The 21,269-nt window shown below is 43.4% G+C and overlaps 1 protein-coding gene across 1 annotated transcript; it reads right to left on the bottom strand.

Annotated features, from left to right (window-relative positions):
- Positions 1–1,302: 1,302 nt before the first annotated feature.
- On the bottom strand, positions 1,303–17,305 carry LOC122540055 (myelin and lymphocyte protein-like). Its single transcript, XM_087983842.1, has 4 exons — positions 17,150–17,305; positions 10,089–10,256; positions 8,984–9,106; positions 1,303–2,517 (listed from the first exon to the last, which is right to left on the bottom strand). Exons 1-4 carry the CDS (start codon positions 17,237–17,239, stop codon positions 2,440–2,442), a joined length of 459 nt encoding a protein of 152 aa, XP_087839968.1. The 5' UTR covers positions 17,240–17,305; the 3' UTR covers positions 1,303–2,439.
- Between the last annotated feature and the right edge of the window lie 3,964 nt (positions 17,306–21,269).

Genomic DNA, 21,269 nt, shown 5'->3' with positions numbered 1-21,269 from the left:
CATTCGTGATGAAGAGCTCATACTCAAAACGTCAACTCTCCTGCTCCTCGGATTTTGCCTGACCTGCTGTGCTTTTCCACTCTTCAACTCTGATCTCCAGCATCTGCAGTCCTCACTCTCTCCAAGAAACTATCTACCTCTGCTTTAAAGATATTCAAGAGCTCAGCTTGCACAATCTTTTCAAGGAGACTGGTTAGCAAGGTTAGAACTCATGGAATACAGGGAGAACTAGCCATTGGGATACAGAACTGGCTTAAAGGTGGAGGGTTGCTTTTCAGACTGGAGGCCTGTGACCAGTGGAGTGCCACAAGGATCGGTGCTGGATCCACTACTTTTCGTCATTAATATAAATGATTTGGTTGTGAACATAGGAGGTATAGTTAGCAAGATTGCAGATGACACTAAAATTGGAGGTGTAGTGGACAGCGAAGAACCTACGCTGCATTCCCTCAATAGCCAAAATGTCCCTCCTTAAATTTGGAGACCAAAAACTGCACACAATACTCCAGGTGCAGTCTCAACAGGGCCCTGTACAGCTGCAGAAGGACCTCTTTGCTCCTATACTCAATTCCTCTTGTTATGAAGGCCAGCATCCCATTTCTTTACCGCCTGCTGTACCTGCATGCTTGCTTTCATTGACTGATGTACAAGAACACCTAGATTTCACATTTTCCCATCTCATCATCCATTCGCCAAATCACTTAACCTATCAATATGGCCTTTAGCCTTGCACCCTCTTTACCAGTTTTAGTTTCCCACTTTCTGCCTCCCAACCTAGTTGACTAATTGAGCTACACTTGCTTTCTTCCAACCTAATGGGACCCTCTCCAAATCAAGAGTTTTGAGACATTAAAGCCACTATAACAACCGCCTCACTAGCTACATCTCTACAGACCGGAGGGTGAAGTCAATCAGGAGGCTGGCATCTGTTCCTGTGCAACTATAAAGGCCTATGTGCCAAATCTCCCAAGTAACAGTCACTCAAGCCTCCTTGCTGTATGACTGCCAGCAGCCAAATCAACCACAATGCATCTTCATTTTGTCAGCTACAGGTTAACTTCAGGGGTTTCTGACCACTCCATATTGTTTTCCCTTCCATCCAAATAGGGTTGCTGAAGGGTTTGAATTGATGGAATGGGATGATATTAACATGCGGACTCCAATCAAATCTGGTTAAGTAAGCAACATCCTATGTTGGATGTTGCTATACACAAAGTGGTGGCAAATGTGGCCTACATTAAATTTTTTTTAGAAAAGAACGTTCTTTGATTTTAAATACTTTGAATCACTTGAATACTTGAGGCCATAGAAGCTGAATTTTATTTTTAAAAATATTTCAAACTAAACCATTGTGGAAGAGCAGGTAAAATAACCAAATGTTTAACAATACATTTATTTCACAGGAAAATTAAACGAGGTAAAAACCACAAAGTTGCTTTATACAGTCAACAGCAAGGCTTTTAAAAAGAGCATCAATAAAGTAAAATAATATTGCAGCCAAAATACCAAAGTACAAAATGGCAAAATTTTAAATTGAGATTCAAACAAATTAGACCCACTGATTTTTTGAAAAATCAGAAATGTGAGGATTACTATAAATGAAAGGATAAATGACTCAAAATGAGTTTTGAAACAAACTGCTGTATAAAATATTCAACAAGAAGAGGAGAATTTGGATGGAGTGAATTTCATAGCACTCAAGCAGCATTATAGATTCTATTTAAAGTAGAGCAGAAGACCAACATGCTCCTTTCTGGGATTGTGACTCATCTCCCTTATTTTTCCTCCCAAGTTAGCCCGACATTGCCCCCCCATTTTTCTTGGTTTAGAAAAAAAAAACACAGCTTCCTTCCCCCACCCAACACATGCGTGAGGTAAGAGAATTAACCACTCACTCAATTTGTAACCCGAGAGAAATTCTCCATGTGATTAAAGATTTTGGATCCACTTGTTTTAAAATAAAAATTATCTGCTTGCAGGGTCTCAGTCCTTCAAATGGTTCAGTAAACATTGGCATAAAAATATAGAGCTGACCACGGGATAAGGGAACAGAGGTTCAGCTTGTCCATCAATTAGGTCATGGATGACCTGTATCTATAGCTTAAACCATCAACCTGACTTCATTCTGGAGCCTTTAAAATACCCTTACCCCAAAAACACAAATCTAAAATTTAGTTTGAGACTAAAGCTTGGTTTACTTCATGGAAGGAGTTCCAGACTGCCACAGTCCTTTGGAGCTTTCAGTACTCCAACCTTTAAATATTAAATACATTTCAAGGTATTGTTAGCTCCTCTGTGCATCATGGTTATGTGTAAATATGGTAGTTACCAGTTGCAATGAGAATTGATGTAAAACAACAATAAGGAAAGAACAACATCAGTAAGTTTGGGAAGGAGTAAATCTTCTGATTCAATGACATTTGCTTCTTGTCCTGGCATTCATGAGGAGTTCTTCCATCTCAGTATTGACATTACCGCATGTATCGTATAAAGTAAGGTGGCCACAAATGCAAAGACCTGAAACAGTGAGAGACAAGTGTTTATTATAAAAAGTTATTAACTTGCAAATTAGATCAAAATTCACACTTCAAATGGCACAAACTATGTTCCATTCTTCATCTCGACATCATAGAGTCATAGAGTATGGTGAGTACAGCTCACTACTTAAGAATAGAGACAAGTAGTTTACCCAACAAGCTGCCAAGCCTCAGATCAGGCTGATGCCAGCTTGAATTCCGGCTCCCTTAGCTGATTTTTTTTTAAAAAAACTATGAAAAGGAACAAGAGTAGGTCCCTTGCCAGGTCAGATCTGCACCGCCATTCAATAAGGTCATGACTTATCTAGTTAAAACCACAACTCTACCTTCCTGACAATCTTCAATTCTCTTTGTAATCAAAAAGTTACATCTGCCTTAAAAAGTTTCCACACCCACTGCCTTTTGCAGCAGGGAATTTGAAGGAATCTCAACCCTTGGATGGAAAGAAAAGTGACCTTCTCAACTATTGTGGGTGGGCATCCCCTTACTTTACAGAGTGGCTGCTTTTGGATTCTCTCAGGAGGAAATATTTAGCATCACCTGGTCAAATCCCCTCATGATTGTATACATTTCAATTCAGCCATCTGTCGCCAAGCTCCAGAGGATACAGTCCAACCCAGTCTTTAAGGCAATCCTCTTGTTACAGGCATTAGTCTAGTAAGCCAATGATCTGCTTCTATAACATTACCATTTCAAATCCCCATATGATAAAGTATAACGTCCGATTAACTTTCTTGATTACTCAATGTATTGGTAACTGTGTAGTAGAATGGCAGTCAATCTACTCAAAACTAAAACAGGTGTAGCTCATCCAGGGTTCCAGCTTTTAACCATCATTATTCCACCAGCCCTTGTGACCGAAGATGAAATGTCAGAGCAAGGGTGGCTCAGTGGTTAGCACTGCAGTCTCAGTGCCAGGGACCCAGATTCGATTCCAGCCTCAGGCGATGTCTGCGTGGAGTTTGCACATTCTACACGTGTCTGAGTGGGTTTCCTCAGGGCCCTCCAGTTTCCTCCCACAGTCCAAAGATGTGCAGGTCGGGTGAATTGGCCAAGCTAAATTGCCCCATAGTGTCAGATGCATTAGTTAGAGGGAAATGGGTCTGGGTGGGTTACTATTCAGACGGTTGGAGGGGCCGAATGGCCTGTTTCCACATTGTAGTGAATCTAACCTAAAGGAGAGGTGGGCTCAGTTAATGCTCCCTACCCTCTCACTTGGGGCCATTGCTAATGGCAAAAAAAAATTAGGGCAATTGTTTTCACCTCTGACTAAGTAAACCAGTGTTCTGCACTGAACACCATTCACTCAATGTATTGGCAACGATGTGCTCAAATGGCAGTAAAGGTTCTGCAATTGCATTCACTCAAAAACAAAATAGATTATAGCTCATCCAGGGTTCCAAATTTTAGCCATCATTATCCCAAATGGTGCCAGACATGTAGTGTGGAATCTTTGACCTGTTGCCCCCTCTCATCGAACTGCCAGGTTCCCAATGGGAGCTTACTGAAAGCAGATGAACAGAAATGGCTACCTATCTGATACTGGTAGGTAGCCAATAAGCAAAGAGGCAGAGGGAAAGATTTAGTGTCAATATTCCGGACTTTGGAGTAGTTTCCTGGTAGGTGCAAGAGCCCAGGCTGCCAGCAGGCAAGGTTGTGATGGAGCCAAAACAGATCAGCGAGAGGAGATTTCCCCTCTGCTCTGAACATTGGCACAAACAGAGACACACACCTCAGACTTTCCTTTCTACCAGAGCAGATCCCCATCACCTCCAGGATTTTGGACTGTTGGTTGAGCCTCCAATTACAGGAGGCCATCATCCTTCCTTGGCAGTCTTTTAAAATCAAACCAATTGTGGAACATTAGTCTCAATAGAAGGCTATTTGCAATGGCAGTAAAGGTTGTACCCATAACTTGCAGCATCACAGGCTCCCAGGCGAGTGTCCCCAATAATCAATCCGAATAAGCTAATCTTTCAGCTGAATCAGCAGGGGCAAAAAAAACAACAAACTGCAAAAGAAAGGCACTGAAAATAGTTCAGTCCTCAGGCGAGAGGGTGCCACCCAATCTTGAACAAATGAGCCACAAAGCAGACAACGGATCGATCACTCTCCTGTGTGGAGTTTGCCCATTCAGTTACCGAAACAATTGAACTGCGACATTGGGTTCAGCCCTGGTCTAGGGAAACAGATAAAAAACCAACACCAGCCTAGAGAGATTCCAAGTGAATGAGTGGAACCCAAGCTCAAAAAAAAAACAGGACGAGGCAACTTTGGAATGGTGCCCTAATGAAAGTTAGCGCTTTAAGAGTGATGGCAAGAACATTGCGTACAGCAGATTTTTGCGATCAAAACTTAGTTTGTTTAAATTGGGGGGTCATGGTGATAATCACTGACTTGTAATCAGGGCTGATGTTCACGGGTTCGATCCCACTATGGCAGAAAGTGCTACTTGAATTAAGGACAAAAACCTGGAGCAAAACACTTGCCCATTGGTGGCCATTTGACCAATGCTGATCATCACAAACACCCCCACCTGGTTCACAAAAGGTCAGTCAGTCTGATCTGGCGAAAACCTGACTACAGACAAACAGCAATGTGGCTAACCCATTATCACCAACTGTCCAGAGAGTGGTTAAGTGCTGGCATTGTCAATGACGCCCAAATCCCTGGAGTGATTTTTTGTAAAATCCTCTTAACTCTAGCATTTAGGATCTAAAGCCAAGTAACAAAATAAGGAATATGTTATTTGAATAGTTCACATTTGTAACAGAAAGGAATCATTAACCTTATAATAAGGTTTCTCCATGCCATAGTTAAGACTGATGCCACAAAGTGGGGTGTGAATAGAATAAATCGTGCCTTGAATATCACATGCTTGGCTCATGATCTTTAATGGATAAACTATTTTATTTTATTCCTTCTTGGGGATATGGGTTTCACTGGAAAAGTCAGCATTTATTACCCCAGTGAACAGCCTCTCTCTATACATCCATCAACTGTACAACTGGGGAGAGCTTAACCTCCCAGACAATTAGAACAGTAATATCGTCGCAAGTCAGGATGATATAGGTCTTAGAGGGGCAAAGATGGTGGTGTTCACATGTGCCTTTTGTCCAAAAACAGAACTGCTCATGCAGGAAATGAAGCAAAAACAAATTGCTGTAAAATCTCAGCAGGTCAGACAGCATCTGTGGAGAGAAAGCAGGCAATATTTCAGGGCTTTTGTCCAAAACATCGATTTTCCTGCTCCTCGGATGCTGCCTAACCTGCTGCGCTTTTCCAGCACCACTATAATCGAGACAATGTTTCAGGTATGGTGACCCATCTTCTGAAGATTCATACTTGACCCAAAACATAGGCTGCTTTCTGTCTAGAGGTGCTTCTAGATTTGCTGAGTTTCTCCAGCTATTTTTGGCTTTAGAGCCCTTTGCCCTTGTACTTTTATGTGGGCCATGGGTTTCACAGATGCCACTGCAGTACACACTGCAGTGGTGAAGGGAGCGAGTGTATGATGATGTGGTGACATCAAGAGAGCTGCCCTCGATGCTATCAAGTTTTTATGGGTGTTGTCAGAGCTGAACTCAATTAAAGCAAGCAGAGCTTATTCCTTCACATTTTTGATGTATCCATCATCTACAAAAAAAGGCAGAAGTTTACAGAAGAATCAAGAGATAAGTTATTCACCACTGAATTCCAAACCTTTGTGGTTTATTCAGTCCGGTTTGTTCAATTCTGATCCACCAGTATGTTGGTGAGGATTTAGTGAGGCACTGTGACTGAACATGGAGATGACATTGTTTAAGATAATCATTGACTGGCAAGTAGCATTCGTGCTAGATATCAGCTCTAGTCATAACATTCAGGTCTTGCTGTATGCAAGCTACTGAAATAGAATGGACTACTGTGCAATCACCAATGAAGATCCCCACACATCTGATCTCAAAAAGGCAAGGATGACTGATGACGCAACTTAAGGGTAGGCGATGGCCTGGTGGCATTAGCACTAGACCAGTCATCCAGAGACCTAGGAACATTCTGGGAACCTGGCCTTGAACCCTACTCAGATGGTGGAATTTGAATTCAATAATAATCTGGAAATAAAGAATCTAATGACCATGAAACCACTGCCAATTGTCAGAAAAAAACCCATCTGGTTCACTGGTGTCCTTTAGGGAAGGAAGTCTGTTGTCCCCACCTGGTCTGGCCTACAAGGGACTCCAAACCAACAGCGATGTGCTTGATTGCTTTCTGGCCATTAAAAGATTGGCAATAAATGCTGACTGGCCAGTGATATCAAAATCCCCTGAATGAATACAACAAATGTACTTTTTGCTGGGGCGGCACGATGGCTCAGTGGTTAGCACTGCTGCCTCACAGCGCCAGGGACCTGGGTTCAATTCCTGCCTCAGGCAACTCTCTGTGTGGAGTTTGCACATACACCTCGTGTCTGTGTGGGCTACCTCTGGGTGCTCTGGTTTTGTCCCACACTCCAAAGATGTGCAGGTTAGGGGAATTGGCCATGCTAAAATTGCCCATAGTGCATTCCAGGTGCATTAGTCAGGCGTAAGTATAGGGTCGGGGAATGGGTCTAGGCGGGTTGCTCTTCGGAGGGTCGGTGTGAACTTGTTGGGCCAAAGGGCCTGTTTCCACACCGTGAGGATTCTCATCAAAAAGCTGAAAATAGTTGTCAAGATAGTCTGGAACACTATACTGAGGAACTGGGAGTGTGTTGCAGAGATAGTGTCTCACTCTCTGGGTTAGGAGCCCTGATTTCAAGTTCCACCTGCCCCAGAGGTATGTAATAATGCATCCTTGATCGGGTGGATTAGAAAACAGCTGCCCTGAGGAGCTCTTGTAGACTTGAGCTGGAGTTGAGATTATTGGCCTATTTGTAACCCAAAACATCATCTTCCTTCATGCCAGAAGAAACTCCAGGCAGGGCTCCTTTGGCCCAGTTTCTCTCCATAGATGCTGCAAGATTCCGAGTATTTCCAGATGTTTAAAAATCTGTCAAGTGTCATCTTTGATGTCCAGGGTAGTCACTGAACCAGATTGAGTAAGGCTGAAGCATGATCTGCAGTCAAAGCAATCATGGCAGGATCAAACTGGGCATTGATGAGGTAGCTATTGATGAAGAAATACTGAGAGATAGTGCTGTCAATGAGTCCTTCCATCACTTTACTCTGTCCATAGCTTGATGCAACTGATTAAACAAAAGGGAGCATTAGACTGGCTGGACTATACTTGGCAACATATGTGACCAGGATATACCCACGCAATTTTTCCACAATTCCCCTAACCTCTACCTGCAGAGAGTTTCAGAGAACATCTCCAGCCAACCGCATTAACAAACCCCACACCCCCATGGCCAAACACTTCAACTCCCCCTCCCACTCCGCCAAGGACATGCAGGGCCTGGGCTTCCTCCATTGCCACTCCTTTACCACCCGACGCCTGGAAAAAGAACGCCTCATCTTCAGCTTCGGGACACTCCAACCCTATAGCATCAATGTGGATTTCGCCAGTTTCCTTATTTCCCCTCCCCTACCTTATCCTAGTTCAAACCTTGCAGCTCAGCACCACCCATATGACCTGCCTCACCTGTCCATCTTCCTTCCCACCTATCTGCTCTAGCCTCCCCTCCGAACTATCAGCTTTAACCCCACCTCCATCCACATATTGCACTCAGCTACCTTCCCCCCAGCTCCTCCCAATCCTATTTATCTCTCCATCCCCGAGGCACCCAGCCTCATTCCTGATGAAGGCCTTTGCCCGAAATGTTGATTTTCCTGCTCCTCGGATGCTGCCTGACTTGTTGTGCTTTTCCAGCACCACACTCTTGACAATTTCTAGCCAAGCTGTTCCAGTACAACTAGTGGCTAGTTCCAAGACAAACCTTGTAACACTTCATCATGGACCCTGTGCCCCAAGCCATTTCAATGTGGAATTAAACAAACTGGATGAAACATGACAAGTTATGTTGGGGTGCCTCCCCGCTCCCCTTAAGAGAAGGTCAAGATGGATCACCCCTGCTGCAGTTCTGCCAATGGACAGTGCAAGTGCTAAACTTTGTCTTTCACACTCAAGTGCAGAGATCCACTACCACTGAGACTGGACATGCTCACGGGATTCCTATCAGTTCTTATCCATCTGCCATTTATAACTGGATTTGGCACCGCTGCCCAGCCTTGGTTTGATCTTTTGGTTAGATGATTACTAAGCTGTCTATAGTATGCCCTTGTTGTTTTATGGCTTCTCCAAGTTGACACCTCAAAGTTTCAGACACCCTACTCCTGCGTTGTTCTCATTAAACCATCTTGTTCATTATTATTATTTTGCTGTTTGGCATTACTAATTCTATGGATGAAAAAAGTCTATTTTGATTACTCATTAAGCAGGTATGCAGCATTAAAAAAAAACTGCACAACAAAACAGAGACTTACTGAAGCAGCAATGTTGATTTTGAGCACTTGATTCAGAAAGATAAAACGAAATCTTGTGTCACTAGCCTCCAGTACAGCACAACTTAAATAAAACACTGCAGCAATGAAATGGTAGAAGACGTCCTAAAACAAGAGGAAGCACAAAATGAGAAACTAATTCACAGATATTTTGTAATGTACACTTCAATGCAGTCCACTCCCACTCCAAGTCTGTCCAAAAAAGATTATGTTTGCTGATGTACTGCCTATTTGACAGCCAGTGAGGATCTACTAGGGACCCTGCAATGGCTGGCTTAAATATAAGGTTATCACCCATGGTTATAATCCAGTAATTCTACTCAATGCATACCCAGAGAAAGGGAGTCAAAAAATAAACCAAAGCTTCTTTGAATAGTTCCACGTGAATAATGGCAACTTGATGAGGTACCAGGGAAGCATTTATCCCCAGAACAAGTGTAACCCAGAGAGAAAACTAAACAAGGGGATCAATATAATTTCACTGCTTTGAACCCATTTATATAATTGGGCCAAATTACCACCACCCGCCTCCTCCCCCCACCCCCCACAACCGCCCCCTCCCCCGCCATTTAATTCTACACTTGAGCTGTCCTTAGATATTCCCTAACTCCATGTAGATTCAAGACAATTCATTGGTATCTATTTTTATTCAGAAAACCCTCTTCTCCAAAAAAAAAGCTTGCGTTTATTTTATACATAAAATCTGAGCAGTTATTTTAGGGTGGTATTCAGCTTAACCCTACACGGCGCTTATCGAATTTTATAGCACAGTCCAATATTTCTTTCATTAAACAAAAAAACAGCCATGTTCCTCCACACTTTACACTTACAAGGTCTGATCATGTCTCCTTTTATATATTAAAAAAACATCACATTGCACTCCCACCATTGTGGCCAGAAACAATTCTCCCTTACTGTCACTAGGAGCTAGTTCGCTCACACATCCTCCATAGTCCTGGGGGTTTTCCCAGTATATATTTGATGGTCAGAAGACATTTCCAGTTAGTTAACCTTGGAGGTGAGAGCATAACAGCAAACTTGTATTGGTCATAATAATGGAAAGATGGTAGAAAGGCCAGAGACATACCACTGCCATCCAAGCAGTTGAACTGTTCTGAACTCCAGCTGTGTAGAGGATGAGCAGCAATGTAGTGATCACGAAGCAGAAAACTGAAACAAACATCACCCAGCCTTGGTCCGGTGGAAATGCAACGCGAGCAGAAGCCACAAGGATCCAAACCAGGCCACCAAAAACCTAAAAGACAAAACACAAACAAAACAAATCTAATTAGCCACAGAATCTGACCCAGCCCAAGTGTCATTGCACTTCAAGAACGACTTGGTCATGATTATGGCTTTGCCACAAGCCACTTTCAGGCTGCTCAAACGTTCAATAACATTAACGTCATTCATCACCACATGGACTTTTTGGGTTTATCACGTTCAGAACATTAAAACCAGAGGACCAGGCCAAACACTGGAAAAGTAATTAATCCACAAGTAAAGAACAGAAACAAAATGGTGAGAAAATGTTAAAGTTCTAGAAAGGGAGGCAGTGGGAGCAAATAAGTTTACTTAAAATGGTCTAAAGATTTACAAAACCAATCAGGAATAATTTAAGACAATGAATATAGGAAGGCTTAGGAGGAAGAAATTACTCTGGATGTATGACTTTGAAAGCATTTCACAATTGAATTTGCTCTAGATACGTTGAAATCCATGATTAATTATCACCAACAACATGCAGCCACCAAATGATTCCTTTGCTAATCCTAAAGCATAGAACATAGAACATTACAGCGCAGTACAGGCCCTTTGACCCTCGATATTGCACCGCCCTGTCTTACTAATCTGAAGCCCATCCATCTACACTATTCCATTTACATCCATATGCCTGTCCAGTGAAGACTTAAATGAACTTAAACTTGGTGAGTCTACTACCATTGCAGGTAATGCATTCCATATCCTTACTACTCTCTGAGTAAAGGGAAGCTTTATCAGTTGGCTTCCTTCTTGAGCTAGAAATAAGATCCCTGCTGGAAAAATGCACACTGTGGATGTCACCCAAAGATGTTTGGCCAAGGTGACTTAAAGTTAAACACTTATTATAAGGGCTTCATCCCAAAAAGGGCAAGGGAATAGGAAGACAACTGCCAACTATAGCACCCAAAGAAGTGTCACTAGGCTTTGAAAGGGGAGAGAATTGGAGGGAAAATTAAAATGGGGAGAGGTGGGTTCACTCACGGTTTAAATAGAAACCAACTCAACCTTGACCTTAAACATCATTTCACTTCCAGCCCTGGCAGAAATAAGAAATTACTTCAAATTGTACAGCTTTCATTCAACCTTCAACCTTAGTTTCAAACACTTTGGTCACAGCGGTAATCAACCACAATTTCAGGTTTAGTTTCTAATTTCAAACCCACCTCAGCTGCAGACAAGTTTCCACCTTCAAACTCAAGCCTCAACTGAAATTCAGTTTCACCCTCACAAATTCCAAATCGGAAATGGAGCCTCAACTTCCACTTTAAAATTGAGCTTTCTTGAGCAGTTTAATAGGCAAAAAAAAACAGGTTATTTACTATGGAGAGTTACAATGCTGTGGCATTCAGTGTTAGAGCTGGAGGCTGAATCCACATTAATATTCAGTCAATTGGACAGGCATATATGAAGGAAAAGCATGAAGAGTAATTATAATAACAGAATTCAGAAAGTAATTTGTCCAAGGTCATGCCTGTTATGACTAGAACTATTTGTTCATAAGGATCACGAGCACCAAATTAAGAGTGTTTGAGTAAGTGTCTCTTTTGCCTGTTCAGTTTTCTTCCCCTTCCTAATGTTTCATGCTTGCACATTTGTCCCAATTGTTAAATAAATTGGTGAAACCAGCTTAGATGACATATCTATTAGCTTTGATAAAATATTGAGAAAAAAAAATTCAGAATATCCCAAAGTTCTTCTAGCCATGAAATGTATTGCAGTGCAGTTACCATGGTTTCCATCTGTTGGCCAAGATCAAGTTGCAATGTAGGACATGCAGTCAATAAACTCAAATAGCAACCAAGATCATTTTAAATGCTGTCGATTGCAGGATTAATAGAGGCCAAGGTGTTGGGGATAATTCCTCCACACTTTGGAAGGTTCCCCATGGTAGGCTCATTCAGAAACTAAGAAGGCATGTGATACAAGAACATTTGACTGTCTGGATACAGAACTGGCTGGCCAATAGAAGACTTAGGGTGGTAGTAGATGGAAAGTATTCAGCCTGGAGCTCGGTGACCAGAGGTGTTCCACAGGGATCTGTTGTGGGACCTCTGCAGTTTGTGATTTTTATAAATTACTTGGATGAGGAAGTGGAAGGGTGGGTTCGTGAGTTTTCTGATGACACGAAGGTTAGTGGAGTTGTGGATGCTGTGGAGGGCTGTTATAGGTTGCAACGTGACATTGACAGGATGCAGAACTGGGCTGGTAAGTGGATAATGGAATTCAACCTGGAAAAAAGTGTGAAATGATTCATTTTGGAAGGCCAAGTTTGAATGCAGAATACCAGGATTAAGGCAGGATTCTTGGTAGTGTGGAGGAACAGGTGTATCTTAGGTCCATGTCCATAGATCCCTCAAAATTGCCACTCAGGTTGATAGAGTCGTTAAGGCACATGGTGTGTTGGCTTTCATTAGCAGGGGAATTAAGTTTAAGAGTCACGAGGTTATGCTGCAGCTCTACAGAGTCCTGGTTAGCCATACTTGGAATATGGGTGAAAGTGAGCAGTGCAGATGCTGGAGATCAGAGTCGAAGAGTGTGATGCTGGAAAAGCACAGCTGGTCAGGCAGCATCCGAGGAGCAGGAGAGTCAACATTTGAGCACACTTGGAATATTGTGTTCAGTTCTGGTTGCCTCATTATAGGAAGGATGTGGAAGCTTTAGAGAGGGTGCAGAGGAGATTTACCAGGATGCTGCCTGGACTGGAGGGCAGGTCTTATGAAGAAAGGTTGAAGGAGCTAGGGCTTTTCTCATTGGAGTGAAGAAGGATGAGAGCTGGCTTGATAGATGATGAGAAGCATGAGAGTGGATAGCCAGAGACTTTTTCCCAAGACAGAAATGGCTATCACAAGGGGGCATCATTTTAAGGTGATTGGAGGAAGGTTTAGAGGAGATGTCAGAGGTAGGTTCTTTACACAGAGTGGTGGGTGTGTGGAATACACTGCCAGCAGTGGTAGTAGGGTCAGGTACATTCGGGACATTTAAGCGACTCTTGGAGAGGCACATGGATGATAGCAAAATGAAGGGTATGTAGTTTAGTTTGATCTTAGAGTAGGATAAAAGGTCGGCACAACATTGAGGGCCGAATGGCCTGTACTGTGCTGTCTTGTACTGTTCTATGTTCTACGTACTTTAAATTGGACATACCCCCAACGGAAACAGTCCTCTGACCGAGCAGAATTAATCTAAATTTTTTTTGTTAAAAAAAAAATCACACAACACCAGGTTATAGTCCAACAGGTTTATTTGGAAGCACTAGCTTTCGGAGCGTTGCTTCACAACGACCTGATGAAGGAGCTTCAAAAGCTAGTGCTTCCAAATAAACCTGTTGGACTATAACCTGGTGTTGTGCGATTTTTAAACTTTGTCTATCCCAGTACAACACTGACACCTTCGCATCATAGTTTTCTTTGGGATATACAATCATCGGATATGTGGAACAGTCCATCTTCCGCAGCTACACTGGTACCACCCCCCACCTTTTCCTCCGCTACATCGATGACTGTATCGGCGCTACCTCGTGCTCCCACGAGGAGGTTGAACAGTTCATCCACTTTACCAACACCTTCCACCCCGACCTCAAATTTGCCTGGACCGTCTCAGACTCCTCCTTCCCCTTCCTAGACCTCTCCATTTCTATCTCGGACGACCGACTCAACACAGACGTTTTTATAAACCGACCGACTCCCTCAGCTACCTAGACTACACCTCCTCCCACCCTGCCCCCTGTAAAAACACAATCCCATATTCCCAATTCCTTCGTCTCCGCCGCATCTGCTCCCAGGAGGACCAGTTCCAATACCGAACAACCCAGATGGCCTCCTTCTTCAAAGACTGCAATTTCCCCTCAGACGTGATTGACAATGCTCTCCACCACATCTCCTCCACTTCCCGCTCCTCCGCCCTTGAACCCTGCCCCTCCAATCCTCAGACTCAGCACCGCCTTCTTGACCTGCAATCTTCTTCCCGACCTCTCCACCCCCAACCCCTCTCCGGCCTATCACCCTCACCTTAACCTCCTTCCACCTATCGCATTCCCAACGCCCCTCCCCCTACTCCCTCCTCCCTACCTTTTATCTTCGCCTGCTTGGCACACCCTCTTCATTCCTGAAAAAGGGCTTATGCCCGAAATGTTGATTCTCCTGCTCCTTGGATGCTGCCTGACCTGCTGCGTTTTCCAGCAACACATTTTTCAGCTCTGATCTCCAGCATCTGCGGTCCTCAATTTCTCCTAGTATACAATCATCAGCATGGATTTGAACCCACAACCCTGCTCTGGGAGGGATTGTTAGCAGCTGGGCTGTGGTCAAATTCATTTAACAGTGATCCAACATGGTAAGCTTGTTCAAAAGGCAAAATACAGAATGCAAGAGAAACTCAGCTGTGTGGCAGCATCTGTGGAGAAAGAAACAAGTTAACATTGAGTCCTGTGACTCTCAAAGAATTCTCTCCACAGATGCTGTCAGACCTGCAGCTTTCTCCAATAAATTCGCACTTTGGTTTTATCATCTGCAGCATTTTGCTTTTATATATTAAACATGGTGATTGGTTTGCTCTTTTAACGCACTCCCACCATAAGCGATGAGACAAGGAGAAGCAATTCCTACCACCTCCCAATGCTGCAGCCCTGAATTCCCACTGTGCTGGAGCTCTCTAGGCCAGGCCTCTGTCCCAGACTCTTGAGTGAACTAAACCGACAAGTTTTTCCAGTTCAGTGAGGGGAGTGGGGGAGCGACGTGACAGACCATGACACCGTTCTCAGGCAAACTCGTTCCGACCAGAGCTGACTGGATAGAGACCAGCAACAAGAATTCTGGCTCAATTGCCCCTCCCTGACCCAACGCTACAAAGGAATGGGGGCGGCGGGGGAAAGGCTGTTGTTATCAACCTGTGATCTCACCACTATCCAGGGAGGGCAGAGCAAAGACCCTTCCAGCTGCAAATACTGATACAGGTTTTATGTCAAAAATATGCCGAGAATCCGGATTTCAGAGATTTAAATTTAAAGGGGAGGGGGAACATGCGTAAGTGACAGTTTAGCAGCAATTAACGTGAATGCAGGGTCAGAATTTTTTTTTTTGGGGGGGGGGGAAGATTGGAGTTGAGTTTAGGTGATGTTTTATACAAAATATAAACGAGCTGTTTTTACATCACTCCCAGTTTTTATCCAAACCGCAATGGAGCGACGTGAATAGCAGAGCCAAGCCTGATATCACCTGATTTACACAAGGACACTATAAGTGGCTACAGTCAGATCAGAACCTCACAACCAGAGCTGGCAATGTACAGAAAGGGGGGGGGGGGGAAACAAAGCTTCGCACTAAAGGCTGAATCTTCACTTAAAATCAACTTCATGTTGTAATCCTGAGCCTGTTCAATAGGTACAGTAACCCTCCTGTGTGCTGTCTCCGCTGTAGGATCGTTATTTATCTAACGTTTAAGTGCTCTCCACATCTGAGCAACCCTCCGGGTTTGCAATTTAAAAGGCGTTCTCCCAAATTTCCCAATAGGGACACACTGAGCTCAGTCAGTCCGGTTCTAAAGCACGTTTTGCAAATCGGTTTGAGGGAAAGACAGAGGTAAAAACTGATGAAGGGCTTTTGCCCGAAACGTCGATTTTGCCTGTCCTCGGATGCTGCCTGAATTGCTGTGCTCTTCCAGCACCACTGATCCAGAATTGAGGGAAAGACAATCGATGCCCCGTACTGTACTGAATGGGTTCGCTCCCCCTCCCAGGGGGGCGGTATAACCCCACCAAGTGAATTCATTCCAAACCCAGTGGTGCTTTCAACCTGTCCCCATGGAATTGGAGACAGTGTTTTGTAACAACAGGTTACAGCTATCAAAACTGAGACTTTTCAATCCTTTCACCAAGGGTGAAAGAATTACCAACACTTCTTCATCAGGATTATTGATTTAATTATGAATGTGAACATTTTTAAATGATTTGGAGATGCCGGTGTTGGACTGGGGTGTACAAAGTTAAAAGTCACACAACACCAGGTTATAGTCCAACAGGTTTAATTGGAAGCACACTAGCTTTCGGAGCGACACTCCATCAGGTGATTGTGGAGGGCTCGATCGTAACACAGAATTTATAGCAAAGATTTACAGTGTGATGTAACTGAAATTATACATTGAAAAATTGATTGTTGAGCCTGTCATCTGTTAGAATACAGTGATAGTTTCACTTCTTTCATGTGTAAATCACAAAACCTTTTTTTAAAAGTTGCATTCTCGGGTGAGTGATAGCTAGACAATATGTTGAAGGTGTTAGCCCCCTGTGTTCTCTGTCTATGACCTGATGTTTAGATTGATGGAAAACTCTGTTATGTCACTTTTTAGATTAGAATCAATCTAAACGATTGAGCCCTCCACTATCACCTAATGAAGGAGCGTCGCTCCGAAAGCTAGTGTGCTTCCAATTAAACCTGTTGGACTATAACCTGGTGTTGTGTGATTTTTAACATTTTTAAAGTTACTTTTTTTCCTCAGATCCGTTTTGAAAGGCAATCATTGGTTTATTTTCCATTTATTATCTACCCCCGCCCCATTTCCTACACTGATCCTCTTACCCTCTCTCCCCCTTTTGCTCTGGATTCGTGAAATCTCCTCCCTCCCCCTCGCTTCAAATTATCCTGGTTTCTTGTATTCCTTTCTACCTGTCTGTGTTTGTACACTCACATCACCTCGTCCCCCACCACCTTCAGTCCCCTTTTGACTGTATTCTGTCCTTCACATCACCCCATCTCCAGTTCCCTATCACATGCTTTCTACAAACATCCTAGAACATCAAGCATTTTGGAAAACATACACTTTTTCACAACATTAAAATAAGGCAACATTTCTCAATTACTTTCAGCAAGATTACAAAATAACGTTACTCACAAATTCACCCAACATCAGGATCTCTGGGAATGTTGTACACACTTTCCCCCCAGAAGGTATGGGGCTAGTTGAAGTTGCTGGAGTCGACATGGTGTTACTTACAACAAACTGTACGTTTGTGAAAAGATTATCCTGACTGTCACAAACACAGTCAAAACTCTGAAGTTGATAGTCAACTGTGAATCAGGATTGATATACCAGAGCCAACTTGAGGGTGTGTCTTTCTTTCAATCAGTCATCCCCAAATTGTTTTGCATCATTGTACTAACCTCCACCTCCCGGGTGAATGGAAGGGGGAGGGGAAGAGAGGGCTGTGCAAGATATTTGAGTGAAGCCTTGCTCACCTGCTTTTCCATTTACTCCTCTGTTCCTCACAGATGTCACCCTGCTGTGTGCAGGAAAAGTGGGTGATTTGAAGTTTTATTCCATGTTAAACTGTGGATAGTGCCTTTCAAGTGAAAGGCATCGAGTCATAGACTCACAGAGTCATAGAGATGTACAGAGCGGAAACAGACCCTTCTGTCAATGCCGACCAGATATCCCAACCCAATCCAGTCCCACCTGCCAGCATCCAGCCCATATCCCTCCAAACCCTTCCTATTCATATACCCATCCAGATGCCTTTTAACTGTTGCAATTGTGCCAGCCTCCACCACTTCACTGGCAGCTCATGCGATCCATGCACCACCCTCTGTGTGAAAATGTTGCCCCTTAGGTCCCTTTTAAATCTTTTTAAGGAACACCCATATTGCTGCATAAAGAGAACCTATATTCAGAGCCTTAGAGATCCCTTCCATCACTACAAACGTTCGCAGTGCCTCACATCAGCACCCACTGTTCACCTAGTGACATCCCACATTGCTACACCATGAAAAATCACCCTTTCTATAGCATCCCAAATGTCCATTTTGTGGAAAGTTTCCTTCCTGAAATACACTGCAGGCTTGGTGCTGGATGGTTTGGAAGATCCCTTTGTACTAGTGAGTGGACTGTCCTGAGGATTTCCAGATAGATCATTTCTACCAGGATTCAGCATTTGCGCAATTGTAACTGAATTACAAGAAAAGTCAAGGAGCAGATTAAGTTCCACCAATTGTCTTTCCCCAAAGAGTAATTCAACAGTCAGGGGGACACTGAGCAAACCATTGACAACTTGTTTCATGTGAGGTCACAAGTCAGTGATCAGACTGAGTACCATTTCCATATGAGCACATTCACCGGAAAGAATGACATTCTAATTGTCAAGAAATACAACAACAACTTTCATTCATATTGCACCTTTAGGAGTGAAGCGATTTCACAAGAGCTGCCATTCAATTAAAGCTACCCTGCCCCTCTTCAAGGGAGGTGCATTGTGGCTGGACTGAGAGTTCGGAGTGGTGAAACTATGCTGACAGCAGGAAATGAGGTAAACCTGTAAGACAACGGGCAGTGGGGTTTCCAAACACAGCATTTGGAAGTGGGGGCTGCAAGGTTTCGATAAAGAAAAATGTATAGGGGGGCTTGCTGAGGGGATGCATGAGCCCCATCCCCAGCACATGCTCAAAAGTTATTTCTTTTCCTCAAAATATATCTTGAAAATTGTAATAAAAAATGTACAAGTATCTGAATATGAATGTTGTAGAATTTGGCATAAAAATGTAACTTGTCTCTATACAGCTTGTTCCACTGCAGTCATCTTAACATGTACAATATATACTCAACATCAGGTATACAAACCAAGGACACAGCATTTCAAATTGGAAACAACTAGAAATGCAATAGAAATAGATGTCATTCTTCTCTGAAACGCCTCAATACATTTTCAAGCAAATGGCACACCAAAGCCATGGACACCAATGTTAAGAGTGTAACTCCAAGAACAGGATGTTCATCTCGCCTGGTAGTAATGGTAAAGGGATGAATCTTCAAATAATGTAATCTACCCAACTTATCCCCCAATCTCAGAATCAGCTCAGTTCATCGTTCCCCTATCACTCAACTACCATCAATCGGATAATCTCATCTGCTTCACCTCATTGTTACCCACTTACCACTGTTGCAAGCTTCAAATCTACATTCTCAGCTTGCACATATTGGCAAATATTCAACTGTGAAAGGCACCTCACAATGACACTGTTACAGTTGCCTCTCAAACATAGTAGAAGGTGGTGTACAACTGAAGGCAGAAGAGACAGAACTGTATATCCAAGCTCCTATTCAGGAGACTCTGCTAACCATGAAGGGAAGAGCCATTATTAGGCTGAAACAATTGGAAATGAGGATATCCAGGTAACTAATCCATCCTCTCTCATCCAACTTCTCCCCCATCCCTCAATATCTTGTGACTTTGAAGTTGTTGATGGTGTCAACATTGCGTTTCTTATATTCTCATCTACTGCACCGTAACCAGACATTTGTCCAGTTCTGAGGAAGGGTCACGCAACCAGAATGTTAACTCTGGTTTCTCTCCATAGATGCAGCCAGACCTGCTGAATTTGTCCCAGACTGAACTGGCCTAGGAGGGGGAGAGAGAGGAAGGAAATACTGAGGAAGTGAAGACTTAATTTCACAGTCAGATGCCAGGTCAGATGTGAGATTGTTTGTAATTCCAAGGAAAGCACAGAGGAGGGACCTGCATGAGGTGAGACACCAGATACAGCACACAATGGCAAGGGGAATAAAAGAAGAGTAACACAAGGGCTAGTTTACCAGAGGGTGCAGTCAACACACAGGTTTTACTGCAGAGGATTCAGATGATGGTTTCAATAGATGAGGTTATGGAAGAAGACTGATGTGTATAAAAACCCAAAATGCTTCATGCATTGGAATGGTTGCTAGAGAGCCTCATGCAATGTTAAAGAGCATGGAAGAGCTCAGGACTTTGTGCAGAGTTTGGGGGCTTTCCCTTCCTACATTGAACTGGTGGCTATCTCCATCAACGCACTGAGAGAGGCAGTCACAGCGCAGCATCCACCATCTTCCACTGAAGCAGCCGTCCAATGTTGAACAGCTGTAGTGGAAGATTAGACCACTCTCACCAATGGAACATACCATTTAAAACAGCTTCCAGGGCACCACAGTATCCTGGCAATCAGTTGCTTGGCAGAGAACCTGCATTCCCAGTGAATGTGCTGCCAGCCCTGCCACTCCACAATGCCTTTCACTGCTGACCGTCAGCCTGGCAGCTCACATTCTGCTGCCAATGATGAGATGGTGGAGGCTGCAGCCAGACCTTCTGGGGTCAGGGTTACCCCTAAAGGCCAGTCAAAATGAAGTAAAGGCTGACTATTTTGCTGTCATGTCCACAATGGCACCGTTCAATTAACCATTAATTTGGCATGGATATTTTTGTGTCACTTTATGGGGAAGGGAACAGCCAGTGATAGGCAATTACAGAGGAAAGGTCAGGAGTGTGAGACTGTTTGTGAATGGCGATCTGGGGCTGTGCTTCCAGCTATTGCTCAGTTCAGTGTTGGGTTTGGGCAGAAAGATTGCTTCCCCACTTCTTCTTCCTCTTCCTCCTCCCCACCACCTTCTCGCAAGAATGTTCGTTGGCACCTGCCACACCACTCTCTGTTCAATATTGAAACTAACCAACTACAAAACATACCCAAACTGTACAGAACTACCGCAACAGCAAGAAGATAATAATCCTTTACACAGTTCAGGGGCAGGGGAATAACATGTTGCTAGATTTCTGTGTTTAGTCTGTACAGAGTGCAGAGAAGGAATAGACTGAGATCCAGAGTGTCATAGTTTCAAATCAGATCTTCACCCTGCTTGATGTGATGCGAATGATGGAATTAAGAACATTGTTATATGAAGAGAAAGTCCTTTGAGTCTATTCTGCAATTCATTATGAACTTGATTGACCATCTGATTGGGTTGGGATATCTGGTTGGCATGGACGGGTTGGACCGACGGGCCTGTTTCCATGCTGTACATCTCTATGACTCTTTAACTCTAACTAAAGTTTCCCAAATCCTTCGATTCCCAGAAGGATCCATAATCTGCCTGGCACAACCTGAAATATCTTCAGCAATGGAACACTTGTAACACTCAGAGACAGAAAGTTTTAAGGCTTCACAACGCTTTGAGTAAATTAATTTCTCCTCATCCCAGTTCGAAATCATTGACC

This window comes from Chiloscyllium plagiosum, unplaced genomic scaffold (assembly GCF_037043375.1).
Source record: "Chiloscyllium plagiosum isolate Xiang-an unplaced genomic scaffold, Cpla_swu_hap1 HiC_scaffold_3, whole genome shotgun sequence".
NCBI lineage: Eukaryota > Metazoa > Chordata > Chondrichthyes > Orectolobiformes > Hemiscylliidae > Chiloscyllium > Chiloscyllium plagiosum.
This window is presented reverse-complemented; position numbering and strand designations above follow the sequence as displayed.